A 22,230-nucleotide genomic window follows, 5' to 3' on the forward strand; every position below is an offset into this window, starting at 1 on the left:
TTCGGGCATAACATTCAAAAACTATCAGTGATACACTGAAATAAAATAGTAGCAGTTTCAACTATTTCGAATAGAAACCACAAATATGGCACTTTGGAAAGACGTGGAGTTTGCTTTGGAAGTAGAAGTGGGCATTAGAAGGGTTGTAGTTTGAGAGATTGTGAGGTGGTGAAAGGCAGGTTATCTGAAATCAGAGGGAAAACTCTTAACACTAGAGGCGGACATTTGTGGCTAGTGGATATTTGGTTACCAAGAAGAAAGGTAGCTGGCAAGTGTCTGTGGTGTTGGCAAGTATTTTGTGTGTTCTGCTTCCTGGTTTAAGAGGCGTCATTTTGTTTCTCTTGCACGTGAAATGCCCCTTAGCACAATATTCACATTATACTAAAATTATTTCCTGATAATCAAATTTGTGATTTCAAAACAATTCTAGAGCTGGACAAGATTCTTATAATCAAAGCTTTCTAAAGCCCATCAAGCCACAAGATCAGAAAAAATAGGATATTAGGAAGTTGGCACATCTACTATCATGAGATGTGTATCTCACATTCCATTCCAGAGAAATGAAAGCAGCAATTAAAGCCATTTAGATTGAGCCCAAGACACTGTTGTGTTTTAAAAGAAATGTACAAGTTCTAGAAATTGTAGCTGTGGGAAATAGCTGTTCATTGAAATTCCTGGTCATTGGAACTTTTGAGGAACTATGCAGGACATTTTGGTCCAGCATAGACTGCTTCACTTAGGCTACCTAGGAGTCTGCATTTTGTTCTAAGTATTACAATTACATCTTCCCAACTGTTAGCAGTTTTAAATCTGTTGTCAGAATTTCACTTCTGTGGATACCTAGTGTTGTTCCTGGTGTTGAATATTTTCTGTGGTGTTCAACAAGTTAGGAGCCACTACCCTCAGCTGATATTTTAAAAGGTAAGACAGGTGACTGTTTTTTCAGTGAAAATTGTCTCAATATTTCAACTGTTTCTAATAGCTTTATGACCCAACAAATAGAATTAGCATTGCATAACCACAGATAGGAAATGCTGTTACTTACTTTTGTTAGGACAATTCACATGTGCCTCTCCCAGATTTCTTCATATTTTAGCATGATCTGATTCTGTCCAAGTTCCAGACATCCTCTGATCCCGGTAATTCGTCCATGAAGGTTATACTATTCTTTAGTTACGGTGACCAAAGGAAAGGTGGTTTTTGTTAAATATCTGGTACTTGTATTTGGATTACACTGTTTTTTCCTCTATACATATTTATAAGCTATGCAAATGAGAATGTTTACTAAACAGCGTATTTAAAGTACGTTTTACTAGTTACCAACTAAATTTTTGTTAACCATAGTCCACCACACCCCATTTGATAAACAAGAACCAGTTTATCCCCATCCACTAGATGGCACTGTTGGTCCGCAGTGACTTAATAGGACTGGCTACAAAAACAAACAACTTGAAAGTACTCTTAAGCAGTCATGTCACTTGCTTCTGCAGAGGTTTCCAATTAGGCCACGATGGGATTATGATAAAGATCACTTCTGATCTTTATATATATAGTCTATTAGTAGTTTGTCTTGACTCTTGAGTATAGAAACACCCTATGGCAGACTGCATCACACGTAGCCCCGTAAATGAAAAAAGCACAGAAAATAGACATTAGGCTTTTTACAACTGAGTGTTAAGGACAAACTCAATTTTCACCAGATCTCCCAACTTCATGGGAAGCAGAATAACAGTGGTACATTGTGTGCCATTCAAAGAAATTGACAGTAAGGAAATGACAACTCAGCCACCAGTTTGGCAAGTAAAAATAGCCCGACTCCTAGGAAAGACCTTTTTTGCTTTGCTCTGCTCCCCATCTTGTGTACATTTTCACATAATTCTATCTTTGGGCCTCAATTTGTTCCTTCATAAATAGGTCTTAATGGCCCTAAAAATTATGACATCCAATGTAAAAACAAAAAAGCATCTAGAGTTGTTCAAAGCAAGGAGATAATGTATTTAACATTTTGAATAGACTTACCTAGTGATGAAATATTCTCATTATTTTGATAACCTTGATAGTATACCAGTGATAGACAATGGCTTTGAGATTATTTTGGAAATGTCTTCTTCCTATTTCATCTGTATGATTTCCAGCTGATGATTACTTGTGTAGTATAGCAGCGTAACTAAGATTCTTAACTACATACACTTATCTTCTGAAAGAAGTGAATTCTGTGAAAAGCTGAAAATAAGAACTCAGGACCAGGTTTTCTGGCATTTTACTACCACCTAGTTATCTGGATTCAGCAGCAAAAGGTCACCACTCAGTAAGAAAGGACAAGAGCACCTAAATTTCCTGCACATGCACAAAACCTTGTTAGTGAAAGCAAGCTTTTAAATCCTTTTGGTGCCTTGAGCTAAAGAAGATACAAGAACATCTAAAAACCCCAGTTAGGACATGGTCTATGCGCCCAGCGGCTAGTTCTTACAGTTGAAGAAAGTATTTTTTGTTTTATCTACTCTGGAAGAGACTGTACTAACATGTTGCAATGGTATGGTGTAATCTTGGTCAAAAGGCAGGTATGTTCAAGTAAAGGCTCACACAAAACTTAAGAATCAGATTAAACAAGGGTACTAAATAGCACAAATTAGTACTTCTAAAATAACATTAGTCACTTAACATGCACTTGATCAGGAAATGTATGGAACAGGTTCTGTAAAAAACATGTTGAACTGCTCTTAGTCACAGGATGGAAAGGCTGGAGAAGGTGGTAGTGGCAAAGTAGAGTGATTTACAAAACATTTGTGTCAAAATATAACAAAGCTCCTTTGTTAGAAAGGGCTAGGTTAATAGTTTACTTTTGAACAAATTTTTAAATCTGAGGTTTTATTAAGGAAGGTTAAGGAAGCAAATATTCTGAGTCTGGGATGCAACACAGATGGACACTGACTTGACTTAGAGAACTCTTTCAAGAAACTAGAATATTTTTGGTTTCCTCTGTGCTGAGATGAGATGGGTGAAATGTGACTAGTCACATCATCTCATCTTACTTCTGCTAGCCTCATTACTAGACAGTTAAGCTTAAACCTACCCTCTCAACCCAAATTGTCCCTGGTCCCCCAGGGGAGGCAGAGTGGTGCACTCCCACAATTCCACGCAGTAAATGAAACCCATGCTTTAACCACACACAGTAGCCTTTACCCAGATGTTCCACTTGCATCCTCCTCTTCCCTGTCCCACCACTGGAAGGGCACTGGGCTCTGCACAGAGACCGCCAAGCAGTGTTTCCTACCCTCTGTACTCTTTCGGGATGGCTACTACATTATATGTGGTGGGAGGCATATTGAAACTTCAAGAAACTGTTCTCTTTCACTCTAGTTCTAGGGAAAGCTAACTAAACTACTGAAGAAAATCTGTAACACTAAATCTGAGTTAATCTGTTCAACCTCATATTCAAAATTTACAACACAACAGCCACAAAACTTGCTTTGTAACTACCAACCACATTCAACAGACTTAAAACACAAATTACTTTATTGATTTCTTACAATCAAACACTTCCAACTAGCATTACTTCCACTCAGGCATCATTTAAAAAAAGGATATTTCCTTGAAATTTTCAAATGATGCATTATATAATAAACAAAGTTAGAACTTAAAATGCACCCTGATTAATTATGTAAACTGGTAATTTTTTTTTAAAAAAAGCATAACTAATAATTTGGTTCCTTTCTTCATAAATGGAAACTTAAATATTTCTCCTGATAGTCTTGAGGTTATCATTATGTTATGAGTAGTGCAAAGTGTGGCACACAGAGTTTCATCTAGAAAGGTGTGTTGTGCACACCTCATTAAACAAAATGTGCATAACAAAATGCATACAGTCAATGCATGATAGAAAGCAGGTTTCAAATACAAGGCAGCTTCTCGGGCCACCATATTATTTAGGTTTTGCATTATCATTTATGGCATTATAGATTAATTACACAGAACATACTTTTACGCATTTTAACCCTGAAGATAAGAAAAACAATCGTTGCTTGAAAAGCAACAAAGTCATTTGGTTTGTATCAGGAGAAAGTGAACCTCCAAAAGTTTAGTGTCTGCCAAGTCTGGAATCATTAGTCAGTAAATCAAGATATGCGACATATTTCACAGTGACTGTTTTCCGAGTCCTGGCAATGCCTCTTCTCCACAGTAAGCCAGACAACGAAGCATCTCCGGGATTACCCTTGCAGTGGTTTTCCCTTTTTGATTTTCCTTCTGGATTAACGGTACTGTTGTATTTTCTTCTTCTTAGTTCTTCTATGGGCTTCCATTTCAATTATTCATAAGTCCTTTCAGGATATCCTCAGAGAGCTCCATAAGGGGAAGTTCTGGAGATGGAAAATCCAAGGGAGGAAGATTGGGTATTGGAATATCCTTGGCTTTCCCAGTATTTGCTGCAAATTTCTGCCAGGTTGAGGAGGCTGTAGCAGTTTCTGAGTGTGGTGGCAAGCTCCATAACTCTGACTTTTCTACAAAATCAGCATCTACATCCAGCTCCTTTTCTACTGGACCTTTTAGAAGTCTGGACTTTTCTGCCCTTAGTTGTTTGTTTTCTTTCCTTAATCTTTCATTCTCTGCAGCAAGGAATTCCACATGCCTCTTCAAATCAGCAATTTTGGTTGCCTGCTCCTCTATAATGGTTTTATCATCTTTTGGGGCTTTGCTTCCAATGCATGTCTCTGTTGGCTCACTCTTCTGCTGAAGTAAAAATAGTAGTGTGTCTGGATCCCTGTCAAAGACCCTCTGAATTTCAGGCAGATGCTTCTCTGCGGAAGGGTTGTACTTCTGAGAAAGAAGGGAACTCTGGCCCTCTGCATCCTCAGCAGAGGGTTTGTGGGCTGCCTGGAGCTGGGCGGCTGCATCCTTGTCTGTGCTCTGCTGGGCTTTCAGTCTTTCCTCCCGCTGTGCCCTCTTCCACCTCTCCTGGATGAGGAGGAGCTGTTTCATGTGACTATCCCTTTGCAGTTCCAGTGATAAATGAGCCTATTATACAGAAGGAAAGGTACAATTTAACTTTCAAGACTCTCTTCTAATGTCCAGTAAATATTATTCTCAGATCCTCCTTTCTAAGTAATCCAATAAACTTAAAATTAATACACTATGTTTGCAATTCAATAGCCCCTCAAAAAAATTTCAAATTACCTAACTCTTTCTAGATCAGCTAAAACATTCATTTATAAACAATACACCATTCAGGAAGTCAGAAGTCCTAATCCAGATCAACATGGTGAATCGCCTCAGTTTTGAATGTGCCTTACCCCTCTGTAATGCTACCGTACTCGGCGGAAAACAAGAAGACTTGCCTCTTGAAACATTACTTCTGCAACTAGTCTTTCTGTCAACAGGGTGTTCAGAAGGTTCAACAAACACCCATATTACATGTCTGACGAGAAGTACTGCAGTCAGAATTCAGTGCGAAGGGGTGGAATACAACCTCTAGAAGGGTCTTTTCCCCCCTTGCCACTCATAGCCCTTCATGGAAACATTTGCTAATTCAGCTAGACACATATTTACCAAGTACCTCCAACATACTTGTACCTTCATAATGAGAAACCATCTTTGGATAAAGAAAAATTTAAATCCTAAACAGGCCCTTCCCAAACAAAGAGGACAATTAAGTCACCAAGGAAACAAATTTTGCTTAGGAAATCAGGAAAAGGCAGCGGGGGGCTCTTCCAACTTACATTATCTTTGACAAGGAAAGGGAAGTCCAAATGATCTCCATTTGGCCAGGCTGGTTTAACTACTGTGAACTAACAGTCAACTAAGCTAATGACCAGGAAAGGCCCACTCTCTAAATGGGTTCTCCAAAGGGGTTTCATTTTTAGCAATCTAAAGTCTGTGTGTAACCACTAGAGAAAAGAGATTTCTGCCTGCCATGCCAGGAATGGTTCTTTAGTTTTAGTTTCCATTCTTAAGAGTACTCTTGCCCATTTAATATACAGTATGACCTAACCTGAGGTTATTGACAGATTCTCAGAAACTGTGACTTTAGGTGAAGTGTGTATGTTTGTGTGTGTGTGAAATGAAACCTATTTTACCTCTAGGTAATTGATATAAACAAGTTCCTACACATATTTCTGGTCACAAAAACATCACCAAACTTCTAAATTAAGGCCTAAAACACTTCTAATAATAAATAATAAGTTGTGCTCATTCATTTTCCAACCTGTTTATTCCAGTTTAGGGTTGCAGGGGGCCATACACATCCCGGCAGTATATCCTTCCATCACAGGACACCCTCTCCCCACCCCTCAACACACACACACTCACTCAGACTGGGACAGTTTAGATAGATGAATGAACTTAGTGTGCATGTATTTGGGATATGAAAGGAAACTGAAGTACCTGGAGAAGACCCAGGCAGACACAGGAGAACATGCAAATTCCACACAGAAAATGGCCCTGACTGGAATCATTTTTCTTTTGTACCAGAGTTGTAACAAAATGACATAATTGGAGGAACTGCTGTTATTTCTGATTAGTGCTTTGAGAGAGGCACCATGCTTAATTTGATACCTGATTTAAGTATTCACAAGGAAATATTTCTAACCCTTGTTGCAGATGTTGAGGAAGTATCTCACCTGCTCAGACTGGGTCAGCTTCATGGCTTCAGAAAGATATGCTAGTTAAAAAAAAAAAAAAAAAAAAAAATCTGAGTGTCATTTTTGTAATTAACAGGTTAGAGGAAGAGTTTCAATACTCTTCATATGACAAAGAGAACTGGTCTTATAAGCAATTCTGCTGCACAATTATCCTGTTCCTGAAAAGAAGGTAAAGAGTTTTTTTTTTTTTTAAAAAAAGGACAGGATTCCTAACTTATCCAAAAAAAGGTATCAGTGGTAATCAAATCTGATTTTACAATTAATCAGAAAAATGGGCCAAGAGAATTAAAATTAAACAAGAAACTATCAAAACCCCATTATCATTATGCGCTCACAAAATATCAAGAGATTATTAATTATTAATGAGTTTTTAATCCATAAAAATACATAAACTATATTATTTTGGCCTTCTATAGAAGTGCTTTTATTGAATTATTTCTGAGCTACATTATCAGCCAACCACCATTAGGTAGTTAAAAGTCCTAAGTACTTATATGACATATAAATTATAATTAAGTTAAGGACAATATATTATTAAGACCACAAATGGCCAATAACTAAATAGACTCTGATTGTAGTATGAGTTCTCGGGTAATTAATCTATTTGAATTAAGTGATCACTGTAAACATCCAAAATTTTCCTCCCTGAGTTGATTGCTAGAAAGCTTAAGGCAACATCTTTCTTTTATTGAACATGTAAGAACTCATGGTATATTTTGTCAACTATATTCCCAATCTTTTCCCATTTCACCTTTCCATGGTATTCTTTATCTACATATATTAAATTATATATTTTATTGTACTCCTCTGCAAGGTATTTTATATCCTGACTAGAATAAGAGGGGCATAAATAACAAGTTATATTAACACGTACAATTAGTTCACTAAAAGCTTTTCAGCATCTCTTATTCGTGCCTTAGGTTCCTTTTTGCAGATACCAGAAGACACTGCTTTCTGTCTAACCTTAGTCCAAATATTTAAATGATTTTCTGAATTCATGACTCAGAACTATTGTCTGCCAGATTCTATCATAGTCCTTTACCAGATTAAATGCATGCTCCCTCCCCAACAGAAAACCTGATGGATAGCCTTTGCTCCAGCCAAACTTACATTTTTTCCCCCCTCATCTTTTTCTTGTCTTTTATTAAGTCTGTATGGCTGCATATAGGCTACTTCTTTTCCTTCTATACACATTTAATTCTGTTGAGACATTATTAGCTCTGATACAGCTTGGATGAATTTTCCTAGACATTCTTCCTATTGTGTGTACAGTTGTTTGCAGAACTATAGTTTGCTCAAGTCCAGTTTCTTAACAAATAGAACAGTTTCACAAAACCAAGCTTAAACCAGCTGGAATGCCTCCCTTTGTAGAACCTTGAAACTAACATGACAAAAGAGGATATCCAAGGATAGTAAGTTCCCAAAGGACAAAGAACTCAACAAGAGCCACATGCTGCCATTGAAAGTATTTCCCACATCTGAAGTTAAAACCTGGGCCTTTAAAAAAAATTGTTTTAAAAGAAAAAAATTATTAGTCTGATTACATACACGTGGACTTGCTTCACAAATTTACAATAGGATCAATTAGAAAAGTCATACTTATCCCCCAAAAATCTAACAATTCTGGGGCCTCCCCGGTGGCGCAGCAGTTGAGTGCTGGGTTGCGAAGCTGCCTGCGGCCTCTGCAGCACCGGTTCGATCCCCAGCTGCTCCCTGGCCAACGGAGGAGGGTCCCGCATGGCGCGCAGACCTCTCCTGCCGCCCGCTGCTCCCCTCAGCAGTGTACTTCGGTCCTTCTGCCTGTTCTGCTCCCTGCTCTAGCTTTGGTGAATTCTCTCACCCTCCCGCGCTTCTGACTGTACCCAGTACTTGTATAAATAAATAAATAAAGTAAAATAAATCTTTAAAAAAAAAAAAATCTAACAATTCTGGTCAAAATTAACTTCATTTAATTATGGCACAGGCTAAAATTTAAAGTAGATAATGATTGGGGGAGGACTAACAATCTAAAGAATCTATTACTTCTTAAAAAAAAAAAATCTATTACTAGTGTCTCATGAATCTGTTAAACTAGTAGCAAAGTACAAATTATACAGCCTGTCTGTACATACATACCAAATATTGCCTCAGAATAACAAAAAGTGATGTGCTCGGAATCATTTTCATATCACTATAATTTCATGGGAAGCTCTAGTTAAAATTTGTTCTCAGAGGGCAGCTCATCTTCTGAAAATTTTGCATTCTAATCATTGTCAATGGCTGGTAACAACTTCCCCAGTTAAGTTATTGCTCTTTTAGCTGTCCTGAAAGAAATGATATCCACTTCGGAAACAGGACTGTAAGAGACTGAATCAAAGAGAATTACACCAATCTAATTATACCTGCTGTAAAGAGAAAAGTTTTCCTAATAATGCTAAATCCTGGGAGGGCGGGAGTGGGTTGTGGTTAAAAACAACATTAACTTTTAAGTCTTCAAATAAAGACAGGATATAGATTAGGAATGAAAGAAACTTTTTGCCTTTTTATATATTCAGAATATCTTTCTACTCTGCACACCAATTATACTGATCACTGTTGTAACACAGGTTACATATGAGTAACCATGAACACTCTGGATTAAGTATCATTTCACTGTAATTTTCATCTATAACAGGGCTTTCATAAATAGTGCAGAAATTGTCTTTATAGTGACTACAAATTCAACAATTTGATACATAATAACACATGATTAACAAAAGATTTAAAGAGCATTAGCTCCCAAGTTAAATGTCGTATAAAACCACCATAAAAATACACGTAGATTATGGAGTACATACATGCAGCCCTACAGTTGAAGAGGTATACTTCAGTGAAATTCTTTAATGTGAGACTTAAAATTTTCTCTAAAAATTACTGACTTAAAAGCAAAAATCACTGACATAGAGGACTTATCCACTGTGTGGTCTGCATTTCAGAGGAGCAACAGACGGTCAGGAAAGAACATCGGCTTTGATCAGCTTACTGGCCTGGATGGAAAGAAAAGCGCCTTGCCTTAGGAGAAAGACTACAGGACTTGCTCAATGAAAGGTGACCAACATTCATTTTGGATATAGTGTAAACCCTTTCCTGAGAACTTTTAGGTTTGCTGGCAAACAAATTAGTCTACTTACAAACGATCCTGAAGCTCTATTTCTCTGGTCAACATATGCCAGTTTGTATGAATGACTAGTTGGCATAAAATTAGGACTTTGATAAGCAGCCAATAATTCTAAATGTCATAGCTAAAAGAATACTATCTTCAGTATGATACTAAGATAGTAATACAAACCTATCTAAAATCTTTCCTATGATCTTTCTTTAGCTTCTTTTCTGAAAGTGTTCCTAACATTAGAAATTCAGTGAAAAAGAATCGGTTAGAATTAAATTACTTAATAGTTTCAGAACCCAAAATGAAACCTGAAATCCAGAATACCTTTTCTAAAATAACTAAGACGAAATGGCTGTCATTTTGCAATCAGCTTCTATCTGTAGATATCTTCAAGCTCAAAAAGCTGTGTACAAAAATCAATTAACAATATATAGTACATCCTATAGTCATGATTTAGAAAGATCAGGATAGGAGAAACTGGGAATCCACAAATTCACTTGGAGAGTAATGCAAGCTAATATTCCAGTAGGTCAGTACAACCTTGTATATGCAAGGCAACAACACATCATGACTAGCAAGACTTTCATTCTAAATAAAGTATATTGGAAGATATTGGAGAAAAGAAATTCACCTCCAGTTTCTGATTCAGTGTTTCTTACAAAAAATACTCACCTGCAGCCTTTTTGTGGCAAGAAATAGCCTCTTCGTATTTCCCTGAAGCTAATAAACGATCTGCTCGTCTGCTCTGTTGATGGGCCTAGAAGACAAACATTACTAAGTTCCCCGAATTAGGAAAAAAAAAAACCTTTTAAAAAAAAGTCAAGAAGTAATGCTGTTTGTTGCCATACATCAAAAAATCACAGCTCTATCTATAACTTAAGTAATGAGTAAGCTCCTTGAACTGTAATCTCTGAAAGGACTGACAATTTCTCTCAACTCTATTAATAAACCATCTTGAAGTTAACACCAGGCATTCAACTCCAGTGACCCAAATTCTTCTGTTCTTTACAAATTAAACAATAGTTACAGTCATAGAATGTCATTTAAAAATATTGATCTAATTTGTATTTGTCAATTTGCAACAAGCCTCCTTCACTAGTTTGTATGATTTAAAAAAGTGTAATAATCGGAAAATTATTTATCACATAGTAAAATTCAAGCTTCTCTCATATCAACTCCTTCTATTTGAATGGTAAAACTATCACCATTCACAAATGTCATAAAATACATCAAAAATCCAAAAGATCCCATTAAAAAAACTACTAGAATAAATAAATACAGTAAAGTGGCAGAATACAAAATCAATAAACAAAATCAGTTGCATTTCTATATGCAAACAAGTAACAGGAAGAGATTAAGAAAACAATTCCATTTACAACTGCATCAGAAAGAATAAAATACTGGGGAGTAAACTTAATAAAGGGGGTATAAGACAATACTGTGTAAGACAGTGTTAAAAGAACTGGAAAATACAAAGAAATTGAAAATATTTTGTGTTCACAGATTGGAAGAAGTGCACTGTTAAAATGGGCATCTTACCCAAAACAATACAGAGAATCTATGCAATGCCTATCAAAATCCTAAAGGTTATTTTTCAAGGAAACAGAACAAAATACTAAAATGTGTATGGAGCCACAAAAGACTCAAAAAGCCAAAGAAATCCTGAAGAAAAGAAAAATGGAAGTATTACACACTCTTCGCTCTGAACTATACTACAAAGTGATAGTAATCAAAACAATATGGACTAAAAAGAGAAACACACACCAATGGAACAGACTTGAGAACCCCAAAATAAACCCATATAAATATGGACAGTTAATTAATGACAAAGAAGCCAAGAGCATACAATGGAGAAAGGAAACAAATGGTGTTAGGAAAACTGAACAGCCATGGGCAAGAAAAAAAAAATCACTATTTTTTTCCAAAGAAAAAGATCACTATTTAAAACAACGCACAGTGCCTCCCTGGTGGCCAAGGGGTTAAGTACTATCACTGCTAGGGTCTGAGTTGGATCCCCAGCCAGGGAGCTAACCCACATGGTGCAGCAGACCTCTCCTACTTGCACACTGTTGCCCTCAGTAGTGTATTTCAGGAGACCATCCTGTTCTGCTCCCCATTGTCTCTGGTGAATTCTCTCCCTCCCTGTACCTCTGGCCTATACCACAATTCTTGTATGCATAAATAAAATAAATCTTCAATAAGTAAATAAATCTTTTTAAAAATGGATTAAAGACTTGTATATAAGACTTGAAACCACAGATTATATAGACATAGACAATATGTTCACTGACATCAACCTCAGAGATGTTTGGGGAGACTCAACTCCAACGGCAAGGGAAACAAAAGCCAAAAAAAAAAAAAAAAAAAAAAAAAAAGCAAATACGACTACGTCAAACTGCAACACTTCCGTACAGTAAAAGAAATCCCCAAAACAAAAAGGCAACCTACGTATTTGGAGAAGATATTTGCATATCATACATCCAACAGGGATTATTACTCAAAATACATAAAGAACTCATACAACTCAACAACAGAAAAAATAATCCAATAAAAAAAGGGGAAGATCTGGATAAACAGTTCTTTGAAAATATAATAATGGCCAATGCAAAAAATGTTCAACATCACTTCTGATTAGGAAAATAGAAAGCTAAAAATAAATCTGCCCAAAAAAACCCCATCCAATAATTCAAAGCCACTTTACAATAAGCAATTTTAGATTGTAAGAATAACTATTACTATCCATAAGATTGGAAATAAGTATTGGCAAGGTTGTGGAGAAAAAAAAGAACTCTTATACACAGTTGGTGGGAATGGGGAATGTGAATTGGTACAGTCTCTAATGAAAACATATTTTCCTCAAAAAGTTAAAAAATAGAAATATCATACGATTCCACAACTCTACTCCTACCTATTTGAAGAATATGAAAAACTTTAATAAAAAGATACATTTATTGTGGCACTATATACAATAGCCAAGACACAGAAAACAATCTAAATGCCCACTGGCCAATGACTGAAGAAGTTGTGGCATGGATAGTAACTCAGCTGTTTATAAAAAGATGAAACATGCCTTGTTGTCATGCCTTTTTGACAACATGGATAGACCCAGATAATTATGCTATTAGAAAGTGAAAGACAAATACAGATTGTTTCACTCATAGTAGAATATAAATAAACAAGGCAAACAAAGTAATAAAATGCCAGAATCTGAGAACAAAATGGTGAATACCAAAGGGAAAGGGAAAGAGGTAGGAGGAATGTGTCAATTCCTTATGAAGTCGTGATACACTATCATTTCAGTATGGAGCATGATATTACATGATATTACAAGATATGGAGCATGATATTACAATCTCACATTCAACTACTTTCTGACATTTAGGATTTACAATAAATAGACTTAATTTTAAGACTCTCTTAAAAATTCTCATGGAAACATGGATTTCTGATCCAGCTATGATGGAGTAGCCGGCATTGGATTACTCTCCAGCTATTAACAATTGCAAAGTTAAACAAAACAAAACAAAAAAACAGTTTACAGATACTAAACAAAAAGAACAGAAAGCTGTATTTTCAAGAATTGGGAAATGCGACAAGGTGAGACCTGCATTCATCCCAGCTTCCTTTATGAGGGTATTTTCTAAAGTGGAGTGTAGGAATATAAAGCCGAAGCAGAAGGCAGCACTTTACTAGGCTGAGGAGATGAGTTAGAGCCAAAGGACTGGAATTTGAGGAGGATCCAGGATTGGAGTTTAACTATAGTGAAGCTACCCTAAAAATACACATTTAAAAATTCCCTTAGGTCCTTGGCCAATGCCAAATATGTGCCCCGCATATATGCAGGGCACAATTCTAGGAAGCCAAGCAGATGCTCCAAGCAAAGATTTCAAAAGCCACACAGTACTGGGGAGATAGGTTGCAGTTTGGACCTAGAAAGAATATCGTAATGTTGGTGAATACCCAGGGCTTTCGGGTGGGGCCCCAGAAAGACTAGCCTTGGTAGTAAGGACCATAATCTAGTCATTGTGGGTGAGACTAAAACAGATCCAGTGTAATAAAGCCTAACTAAGCCTAGATCAAGATGATCTGCCAGTATTTTAACTGTCAAACTCAGCACTCTTAAGAGGAAGATAACATTTACTCTACAAACATCACCCACAATGTGTGGTATCAATATACTACACATATGAAGTAAGTAAAACTGACTGATAATAAAAAGATACCAGAAACTGACCCAGGGATGACTCATATATTGGAATTAACAGCAAGGAATAAAAATGACTTTCTTAAAACATTAAAAAAAAAAGAAAAAAGAAAAGAAAGACAACAGATTGAAAACAAGAAACATCAGAAGAAAGTTCCATAAGACTAGGAATTTTGTCTACTCACTGTTGAGTCTTTGAGGCTCAGAATAATACCTGACACACAGTAATTACCTATATTTGTCAGGTGGCTAGATGGGTGAAAGAATGGTTAACCGGAGAGAAGAATGGAAGAGGTTACAGTGAGGGTTAGCAACAAGCCCAAAACTTGGTAAATGCAGATAGAACATTATCGTATTTCAAAGGAAATTACAGACTAAAACTCTGAAACAATATCTAAAATAATATATAAATATACATACACACAGAGAAAGAGAATGTGTTACTGGTACACCCCATTTATTATTTCAATCTCTAGGACACTTTAAACAAAATTTTCCTACTCCCTCTTGAGTGAAAGTGTTTGAAAACCTTTCTCAAAAGTAAAACAGCTTCAAATTTAGTCATCGTGGGTAAAACAAATGGGTAAAGAATAATGTCTTACTCTGTGTGCCCAATACAAATATGTCCCTTGATGGATCCTTCTTCTCAGATAGCCAACACTTTCTACATGCTCTACTCCCCTCTGTGAACTGTTCTTGTTCCTATGTAGTGGGATACAGTTTCTGTGAGAGGGTGCCACACCTAAAAGCTCTTTCTGCCAGATATCCAAACTTAGAGAGAGTGACAAGTGTTAACCATTCCAAGTGGTTAAAACTAATGTGACAATCAGGAGTTAGCCAGGTAGAAAACAGTCTGCAAAGAGGAGGAAAGCAGTCAAGAGGCAAGAGAGGGAGAATCTGATTTATCTTTGAGCCTCAGGTCCTGTACGCTCTTAGAGCCACCTATATTATACCCCTGCTCTACCCTATACCTTTCTTATGATTCCAATAAATTATCCCACTTTACCAAAGGAATACTTAAATTAATTGGAAATGAATTTCTATCATCTGCAACCAACAAAAGCACTAACAACTGGATTACTAACTTCCCTCACTAAAAAGCACTTTCTACTACATACCAACTACTTTACAAATATAGGTTCAATATTTTTTTCTTTCTCAAAGGAAAGCAATAGTGCCTTCCATTACTTTCCATTTATTTTTATACCTCTGGGGAAAACAGTATGTAAAGATTAAAAGAAAAGGAACACCATACCAAACACAATACCAAATAGGTGGCAGAGGAGAAGCTAATGTATTCCTAAAGCTTGTGGTAAGATGTTCAGTGGAAAGCAAGGGAGAAAACTTGTTCACACTCCCTTCCCCAATTAAATCACTAGGAGTCTCCTACAAGCAAGTAGTGTCTGAACTGACTGCCTAATCAATGTATTATAATCACACCAAAGATAACTGCTCAAGTATTACCTAAGTCCAGGAAGAGCTGTTTTCAATTTTAAAGCTAAAGATCAATTTCTCACACACAGAATGCTGCTTTCTTCCTCCTCAAGTTTCCAGTTTAGGTTGCTTTTTTCAGAATGGCTATGAAGACAAATTATAGGACACAACTCACCAGTGATGTGGAAAATCAATTCAGTCTTGTCACAAACAGCACTTTTAAAAAAATTAATAGTAAAAACAAGAGTGTATCATGTATAGCAGAAAGTTTGTTTTAAATTTTTTGTTACTTTGGGTGAAATTTTGAGGATACCTGCATCCTGGACAACTCCAGGAGGCACTTTCCACAATGTAGCAACTCTGCAGCAATATACATACATGTATGCATATACTGGTCATTATGCAAAAATTTCTAATTGTGGATCACTCAAAACAAATAGGCAAAAACTGATCTAATAGATCAATATTTTATTTGGAATCTTGTTTCCAAATCCCACAAACACCACTTACACTGCATTTCAATGTCTTCCCCTGTAAAATGAGAGTATAGAGAAATATCTCACATGGCTGCGGTGAGGACAAAATAAATGATACATGTAAAGTGCCCAATGGCAGGCCCAGCACTTAGTAAATGTTGGATCAGCTAAGTGTTCTACCACCTTTCCCCAGAGTGATTCCATTAAGCCCTGGCTATCTTGTGACACAGGCTAAATTTTTCTTGAAAGTTTTCAGGGCAACAAGGAAATATTCCAAGCAAGATTATACTAACACGTGATTGTTAAAAGATTCCAGGTATATACAATACCATTCTTTGGACCATGGTATCTGATTCCTGTTCTTGGATGAGAAGAATTACCACTCTGGAGTAGAGCTCAGCAACTACACATTCTCCTCTGTCTTAAGGGTCAAACACTTAAAACAGAATGCAATTTTCTCCATGTAGTCAAAGGGACCCTATCCTTAAGCATCTGCAGAGTAGGTAAGCAAAAACAGAGCAACTGTCATGTATAAATTAAGGTCTCACATCACTTCCCAGACAGCCTGCAAACAAAAGAACCAGAAATTCTCACACAAGTTTTGACATTTGCTACCTATGCTCACATTGTCAAAATTAAAAGTTTTGAGGGCCTCCCCGGTGGCGCAGGGGTTAAGTCTCAACACTATCAAGCTATCATCAACCACAGCAGCATGAGTTCCATTCCCAGCCAGGGAGCTAACCCACATGGCACAACCTCCCCTGCCTCACCCACTGTTCACCTCAGCCGTTTATTTCAGTAGATCCTGCCTAGTCTGCTCCCTACTCTGTCCCTGGGGAATCTTTTCACCACTCCCCTCACCCCCCACACCTCTGGCCTAAACCCCAGTTCTTATACACATAAATAAATAAAATCTTAAAAAACAATGAAATGTATTGCATGAATGCCTAAATACACACTAAGTAATTTTAAGTTATAATTTTTTCCATATTAAATACTGACAAAAAGTAAAAAATGGAAGAAATGAATCTATTTAAAGTTCAAAAACTACTGGATATTCACATATAAAAGTAGAATCCCCTATCTTATACCACTCACAAAAACTAACTCAAAATGGATTAAAGTCTTCAATGTAAGACCTAAAACCATGAAACACAAAAAAGAAAATATAGGAGTAAAGTTCCTTGACATGGGGTCTCGGTACTGATTTTTTCTGGTTATGACACCTAAACACAAGAACAAAAGCAAAAACAAACAAATAGGACTACATCACACCATAAAACTTCTACACAGCCAAAGAAACTATCCAGAAAGTGAAAAGACAACCTGCAATGGGAAAAATATTTGCAAACCATATATCTGATAAGAGATTAGTATCCAAAAAATTTAAAGAACTCATACAACTCAACACAGCAAGAAAGCAAGTAACTAAATTTTAAAATGGGCAAAAGATCTGAAAGATGCTGAACAACTCATTAAAGAAATGCAAATTAAAGCCACAATGAGATATCTCTTCACACCTGTTATAATGGCAATCATCAAGAAAAGAAAGAGAAATGCTGGTAGATGTGGAGAAAATGAAACCCTTGTGCACATCGGTTAGGTTGTAAACTGGTACAGCCACTATGTAAAACAGTATGGAGGATCCTCAAAAATATTAAAAATGTAACTACCATATGATCCTGCAATTCTGCTTCTGGGAATCTGTTCAAAAGAAACAATAAGACTAACTCAAAAGATATCTGTACCCCCATGTTCACTGCAGCATTATTTACAAAAGTCAAGACATGGAAATAACCGAAGTATCCACAGATGGCTGAATGAATAATACATACCTACATACCTGAGAATGTATACCTACATACCTCTATACCTTGGTATGTATACCTACATACCTCTATACAACACACACGATAAAGTATTATTTAGCCATAAAAAACAAGGAAGTCCTACTATTTACAACATGGACCTTGAAAGAAGTATGCTAAATCAAGTAGAAAAAGACAAATATTGTGTGATCTCATATATGTTGTCTTAAAAAAAATCATAGGACCTCCTTGGTGGCACAGGAAATTAAAGTCTCAGTGTTATCAAGCTATCACCAGCCACTGCACCACGAGTCTGATCCCTTGTCAAGGAGGTAACCCACGTGGAGCAGCATATCTCTCCTGTCTTGCCCTCTGCTCCCTTCAGCAGTATATTTCAGTAGATCCGCCAGTTCTGCTCCCCACTCTGTCTTGGGTGAGTCCTCTCACCACCCTACACCTCTGGCCTAAACCCCAGTTCTTCTATGCATATACAAATAAAAATAAATCTTAAAAAAATAATCATAGGAAAAGAGATCAGTCTTGTCGTTACCAGAAAAGGGAAGGGGGGGTAATAAAAAGTATAAACTTCCAGTTATAGGATAAGTACTAGAGATAGATACAATTAGTAAAACACTGCTGTGTGGTGTATGGAAAGTTAAGACAGCAAATTCTAAGTTATCCCAAGAAAAATGGCTTTTTTCTTTCACTGTCTTCTTTTTGTTGTATTTATATATATGAATGTTAGCTAAATCTATTGTGGTAATTATTTCACAATATATGTAAACCAAGCCATCATGCTATATGCCTAAGCTTATACACTGATTGATACACGTCAAATATTTCTGAATACAACTGGAAAAAAATTCACTGTGAGGAAATGAGGCTACAGGCCTTTACTGACAACCAAACATAAATCAATCAATACTAGAGCAGAAGCACTAAATGTTGACACCAAGTCTACAGTTGTATATGTATAAGGATCATACTAAAATAAAAATGATGAGTACATTAACATAGAAACAGTGCTAGAGAGAGGTGATATGGGTGGCTGATTAGCTCAATCACTTAGAGCGTGATGCTAATAGAAAGAGATAACAAAGTAAGTTTTGGACCATAATGTATTTAAGTCACTAATCTAAGTACTTAATTTCTATCAATCTAGACTTATTTATATGTAAAACTGGAAAACAGGTCTTACTAAATTCCAATATTGTTCTGAGAATGCATGATTATATATCTAAGTACTATCATAAGTCACTATGCAATAAATGTGGATGATACTATGATGCATTAGAAAAAGCTTGTCTATACTATGATTTTCAAAGGCGTTCCTTAAATCATTGTACTGAGAACTGTATCTCATGTTTACTCAGTGGATTCTAAGCTGGCTGTTACATAAAAGAATGTGTGCTGTCTTCAAAAAACCCAGTCTTTCAAAAGTGAGTGACAATAAATTCAAAAGTCTGTCATTGGCTGGAATTTTACAATTAAAAAGATTCAAGTAAATGTTAACCTCTGCCCCATCGTTATCTTCCAACAAACAAACAAACTACTCAGGTCTTTCACATTTCAAATGATTTCAGAGTTCAAGATGCCAAATTTCTGATACTTGTCCACATAAATTTGATGACTGTATAATGGAATTATGCTAGCCTGCTTAACAAGACTCCTCAAATTTTTCCACTAGAAAAAAATCTGTCCTAAACTGGTGATTCTGCTGCACCATCTACAACTGTCACCCAGTTCCAATCTTCTCATAAGTGACCACACTAGTGGGACAGTTGGCTGGATAGTCTGCAGCCTGCAGCCAAATAAAGTGAAGCTAACTGGAACTGAACCAATGGTCGTTTTGCAAGGACACTTGAACTTTGAAGCACTTTGTAAACTACTGTTTATTTCTAATAATATGCCTGTGAAATTTCAGTATTGAGTCATCCAATTATTTCATTACAACTATATGTCACCTTAAAAACAAGAAAAGTGCAAGGTATTTCCCTGGTTCGTAAAAACTCACAAATCTGGACTAATTCTTTAAGTATAAACAACTCTTTACTAAAGGGGAGAGGCCTCAACTCGGCAAAAGTGGAAGGCACTTCCCACAACAAATAACCTGGCACCAGTCATTTGGGAACCATGATTTCAGGTCCTAGGATCTCATTTTTTCAGGCTCAACAAGTACAAACATTTACATGTCAGATTTTAAATTAATGGTTTATGGTTTGGTTATAATACCTAATTTTTACATTGTACTATGTGTCAAGTACCAATAGCCTAAGCATTTTACACCTATTTACTCCTTTATTTTTTTTTTTAATCTTAAATTTTATTTTTATATTCCCCCATACAATTGCAAACGCCCCATTCTGACCGCAATCCTTCCCCTCCCGCCCCCCCCCAAAAAGTGTCTCTGGTTCATAGTTTTTTGTTGATTTTGATTTTCACTTTCTTCTATTTACTCCTTTAATCCTCACAACAAACCATACTGAGATCAGCTAATGTGTCCAAGGTCACAAAGCTATTAAATGACAAAGCCAGAATCCAAGCAATCTAGCTTCACAATCTAAATAACTAGCCTTTACTGCTTTTCTATAGAATGGTTTCAATCTAGTCCAGAGCCCTTTGACCACTAAAGGTCAGAATTTCAACCTGAGAAACTAACCACACTTCCTTTTTTCCAATCCCACCTTCGCAACTGAATTGCAAACCTGCGACTCTTCAAGTTTCTGCTGTCTGCAATTTTAAGTCATCCGACTTTTGTATCCAAAACAGGTAACTACCTCAACGGAAAACCAAAACAAGCAGTAGCCCGTCAGAAAAGAACTCAATTTTCCCGTTGTTTTGATCGCAACACCTGTACTGCCTAAAAAACGTAAACATAGAAGCCATCATCACTCTTTCTGAGAAAATAAAAGAACAATCGTATTTTCCATAACTAAAATGATGAAGCTGAGCTAAACGCGACGAGTCGCTATTTTTTTCCAACTGCCTCTAAGTTACTGGTGCTGGGAGACTCAGTGGATGCAGAAGAAAGTAGGTAAAGGGGGGAAACGAGGATGAGAGGGAGTATTACTCCACCTCTCCAGAGTGGGCAGGTTCAGACTTCAGGCCCTCTGTGTTGGAAGTTAAAACCAGTATTACCATCCATTTCTGCCCTGGCCGGCTTCGGTGTCTCTCCAAGCTGCAGGAAGGTGGCTACGTGGCGCATGGAGGCATTTCCTCCGGCCTGGAGAGGAGGTGGCAGCCCCGGCTTGTGGGAGCCCCTAGCTCAGGACTCTGCGGCAGGGGGCGCCCGGAGGAGGCGGGAACTGGGACACAGGAGCTTCCCGTGGACCCCCCGGAGGGGGCAAGGATTGGGACAGCTAGCCCGGAGCGGCCAGAGCCCCCCGGCCTTTCAGACCACCGACGCCAACCCTCCCTCGAGGGTCAGCGGCAAGCCAGGGCCACCACAGGGCTCCTGAGGCAAAGGCGCCCGACGGTGAACTCTGTCCTCTGTGGGCCACTCACCAGGTTGAGGGGTCCTTCCATTACTTCCATAGACCCCGGGACAAGCGGCGGCCTGAGGAAGGGGAGCACGGGCGCCGGGGCACATGGAGGGGATCAAGAGGGCAGCGCGACCCACGGCGGGGACGGCGGCCACTCTCCGCGCCCGGGGAGACAGCGGCGCGCGCTGAGGCAGCAACAACCCGCACCACTTCCTCCTCAGGCGCTGCGCCGCGGGCCCGCCCCCTGCGCCGCAACCACGCACGCGTCGCGTCCTGACGTCACACGCGGCTGCTTCAAGGTGGGAGTGAGGACGAGGGAGTGGGAAGAACTCGAGGAAGGCGGGACACCGAGTGACGTAACTTTCTCGCGATAGGTGTAGCTTCAGCTTCTTGAAGGCGCCCCTGACGTCACGTGAGGAGGCGCAGTCTTGTGTGGAGCTTGGATGAAATGGCTGGTGTTGGGGCCTCCCTTGTTTGTTTCCAGCCTGACTTTCCTCAAATTCACGCTAATTATGTTATAGGACAGGGAGAGGGGCAGCCCAAACCCCGCAAACCTGCCTATTCTAAATGGGTTCTGCCATCCGCCGCATCAACACAAAACATATGAGACTTTAATGGGAAGGAACTTTAATTAAACTAGGAAACAATACAGGTGAGGCAAAGAGTCTAGTTTCTAAATGAAGCACCCAAAGTTACCCATCCCCTCGTGGGTAAAAGTCCATCCATATGGGGTCGGCCCAGAGCAAGGCCCCAAAGCCTGCCACAAGTCTAAAGCATCTTCCAGTGGGGACCCACAGAAAAGGGTCACAAACAACCGGACAAGCCCGGAAGGAAAAGAGCAAAATCAACATCAAGATAAAAGCTGCCATTGTCACCTCCCCACGGGTCTCACCCACATCTGTGTCACCCAGTCCACGACCAAAAGACAAGCGCAGTTTCTTAACGTGTCTCTAGGCTCCATCCTGCTTCCTTCCTTCCTCAGTCTCTTGCAGCTTCTCCTCTTCCTGCTCAGCTCCACCCTTCCTTGGGTGGGGCAGGGAACCTCCCCCTTTCCTGGGGACCTC

General features: G+C 38.1%; 2 protein-coding genes across 4 annotated transcripts in view; one reads left to right on the forward strand and one right to left on the reverse strand.

The window, feature by feature from the left end:
* Window positions 1–13,771, forward strand: part of JMJD1C (jumonji domain containing 1C) — a 283,697-nt gene extending 269,926 nt beyond the window's left edge. The window contains exon 24 of the mRNA XM_054690506.1: window positions 13,646–13,771. Within this exon, the coding sequence (XP_054546481.1) occupies window positions 13,646–13,756 (111 nt within the window). The 3' untranslated portion in view covers window positions 13,757–13,771. The remainder of the gene's footprint in view (window positions 1–13,645) is intronic.
* Window positions 3,499–21,400, reverse strand: NRBF2 (nuclear receptor binding factor 2). 3 transcript variants are annotated; one of them, XM_037496071.1, is made up of 4 exons: window positions 21,189–21,400; window positions 10,435–10,519; window positions 6,615–6,655; window positions 3,499–5,013 (listed from the first exon to the last, which is right to left on the reverse strand). In XM_037496071.1, the coding sequence occupies exons 1-4, from the start codon at window positions 21,216–21,218 to the stop codon at window positions 4,303–4,305; spliced, it is 867 nt and encodes a 288-aa protein (XP_037351968.1). In that variant the 5' UTR covers window positions 21,219–21,400; the 3' UTR covers window positions 3,499–4,302. The 3 variants fall into 3 exon arrangements, with proteins under 3 accessions (XP_037351968.1, XP_037351969.1, XP_037351970.1); XM_037496072.2 differs by lacking the exon at window positions 21,189–21,400 and adding an exon at window positions 9,554–9,640 and having other exon boundaries at window positions 10,435–10,472; XM_037496073.2 differs by lacking the exon at window positions 10,435–10,519 and having other exon boundaries at window positions 21,189–21,362.
* Between the last annotated feature and the right edge of the window lie 830 nt (window positions 21,401–22,230).

The sequence above is a fragment of the Talpa occidentalis genome, unplaced genomic scaffold, assembly GCF_014898055.3.
Source record: "Talpa occidentalis isolate TD23 unplaced genomic scaffold, MPIMG_talOcc4v2.1 talOcc4.8, whole genome shotgun sequence".
Classification (NCBI taxonomy): Eukaryota; Metazoa; Chordata; class Mammalia; order Eulipotyphla; family Talpidae; genus Talpa; species Talpa occidentalis.

Bases quoted from the DNA above. Each gene is read 5' to 3' on its own strand.
- NRBF2 (XM_037496071.1), bottom strand. From the start codon at position 21,218: ATGGAAGTAATGGAAGGACCCCTCAACCTG. The intron at 10,520-21,188 runs GTGAGTGGCCCA...TTTGTCTTCTAG, and splicing joins TGGAAGGACCCCTCAACCTG to GCCCATCAACAGAGCAGACG. The intron at 5,014-6,614 runs GTGAGATACTTC...TCTGTATAATAG, and splicing joins AGCTGACCCAGTCTGAGCAG to GCTCATTTATCACTGGAACT.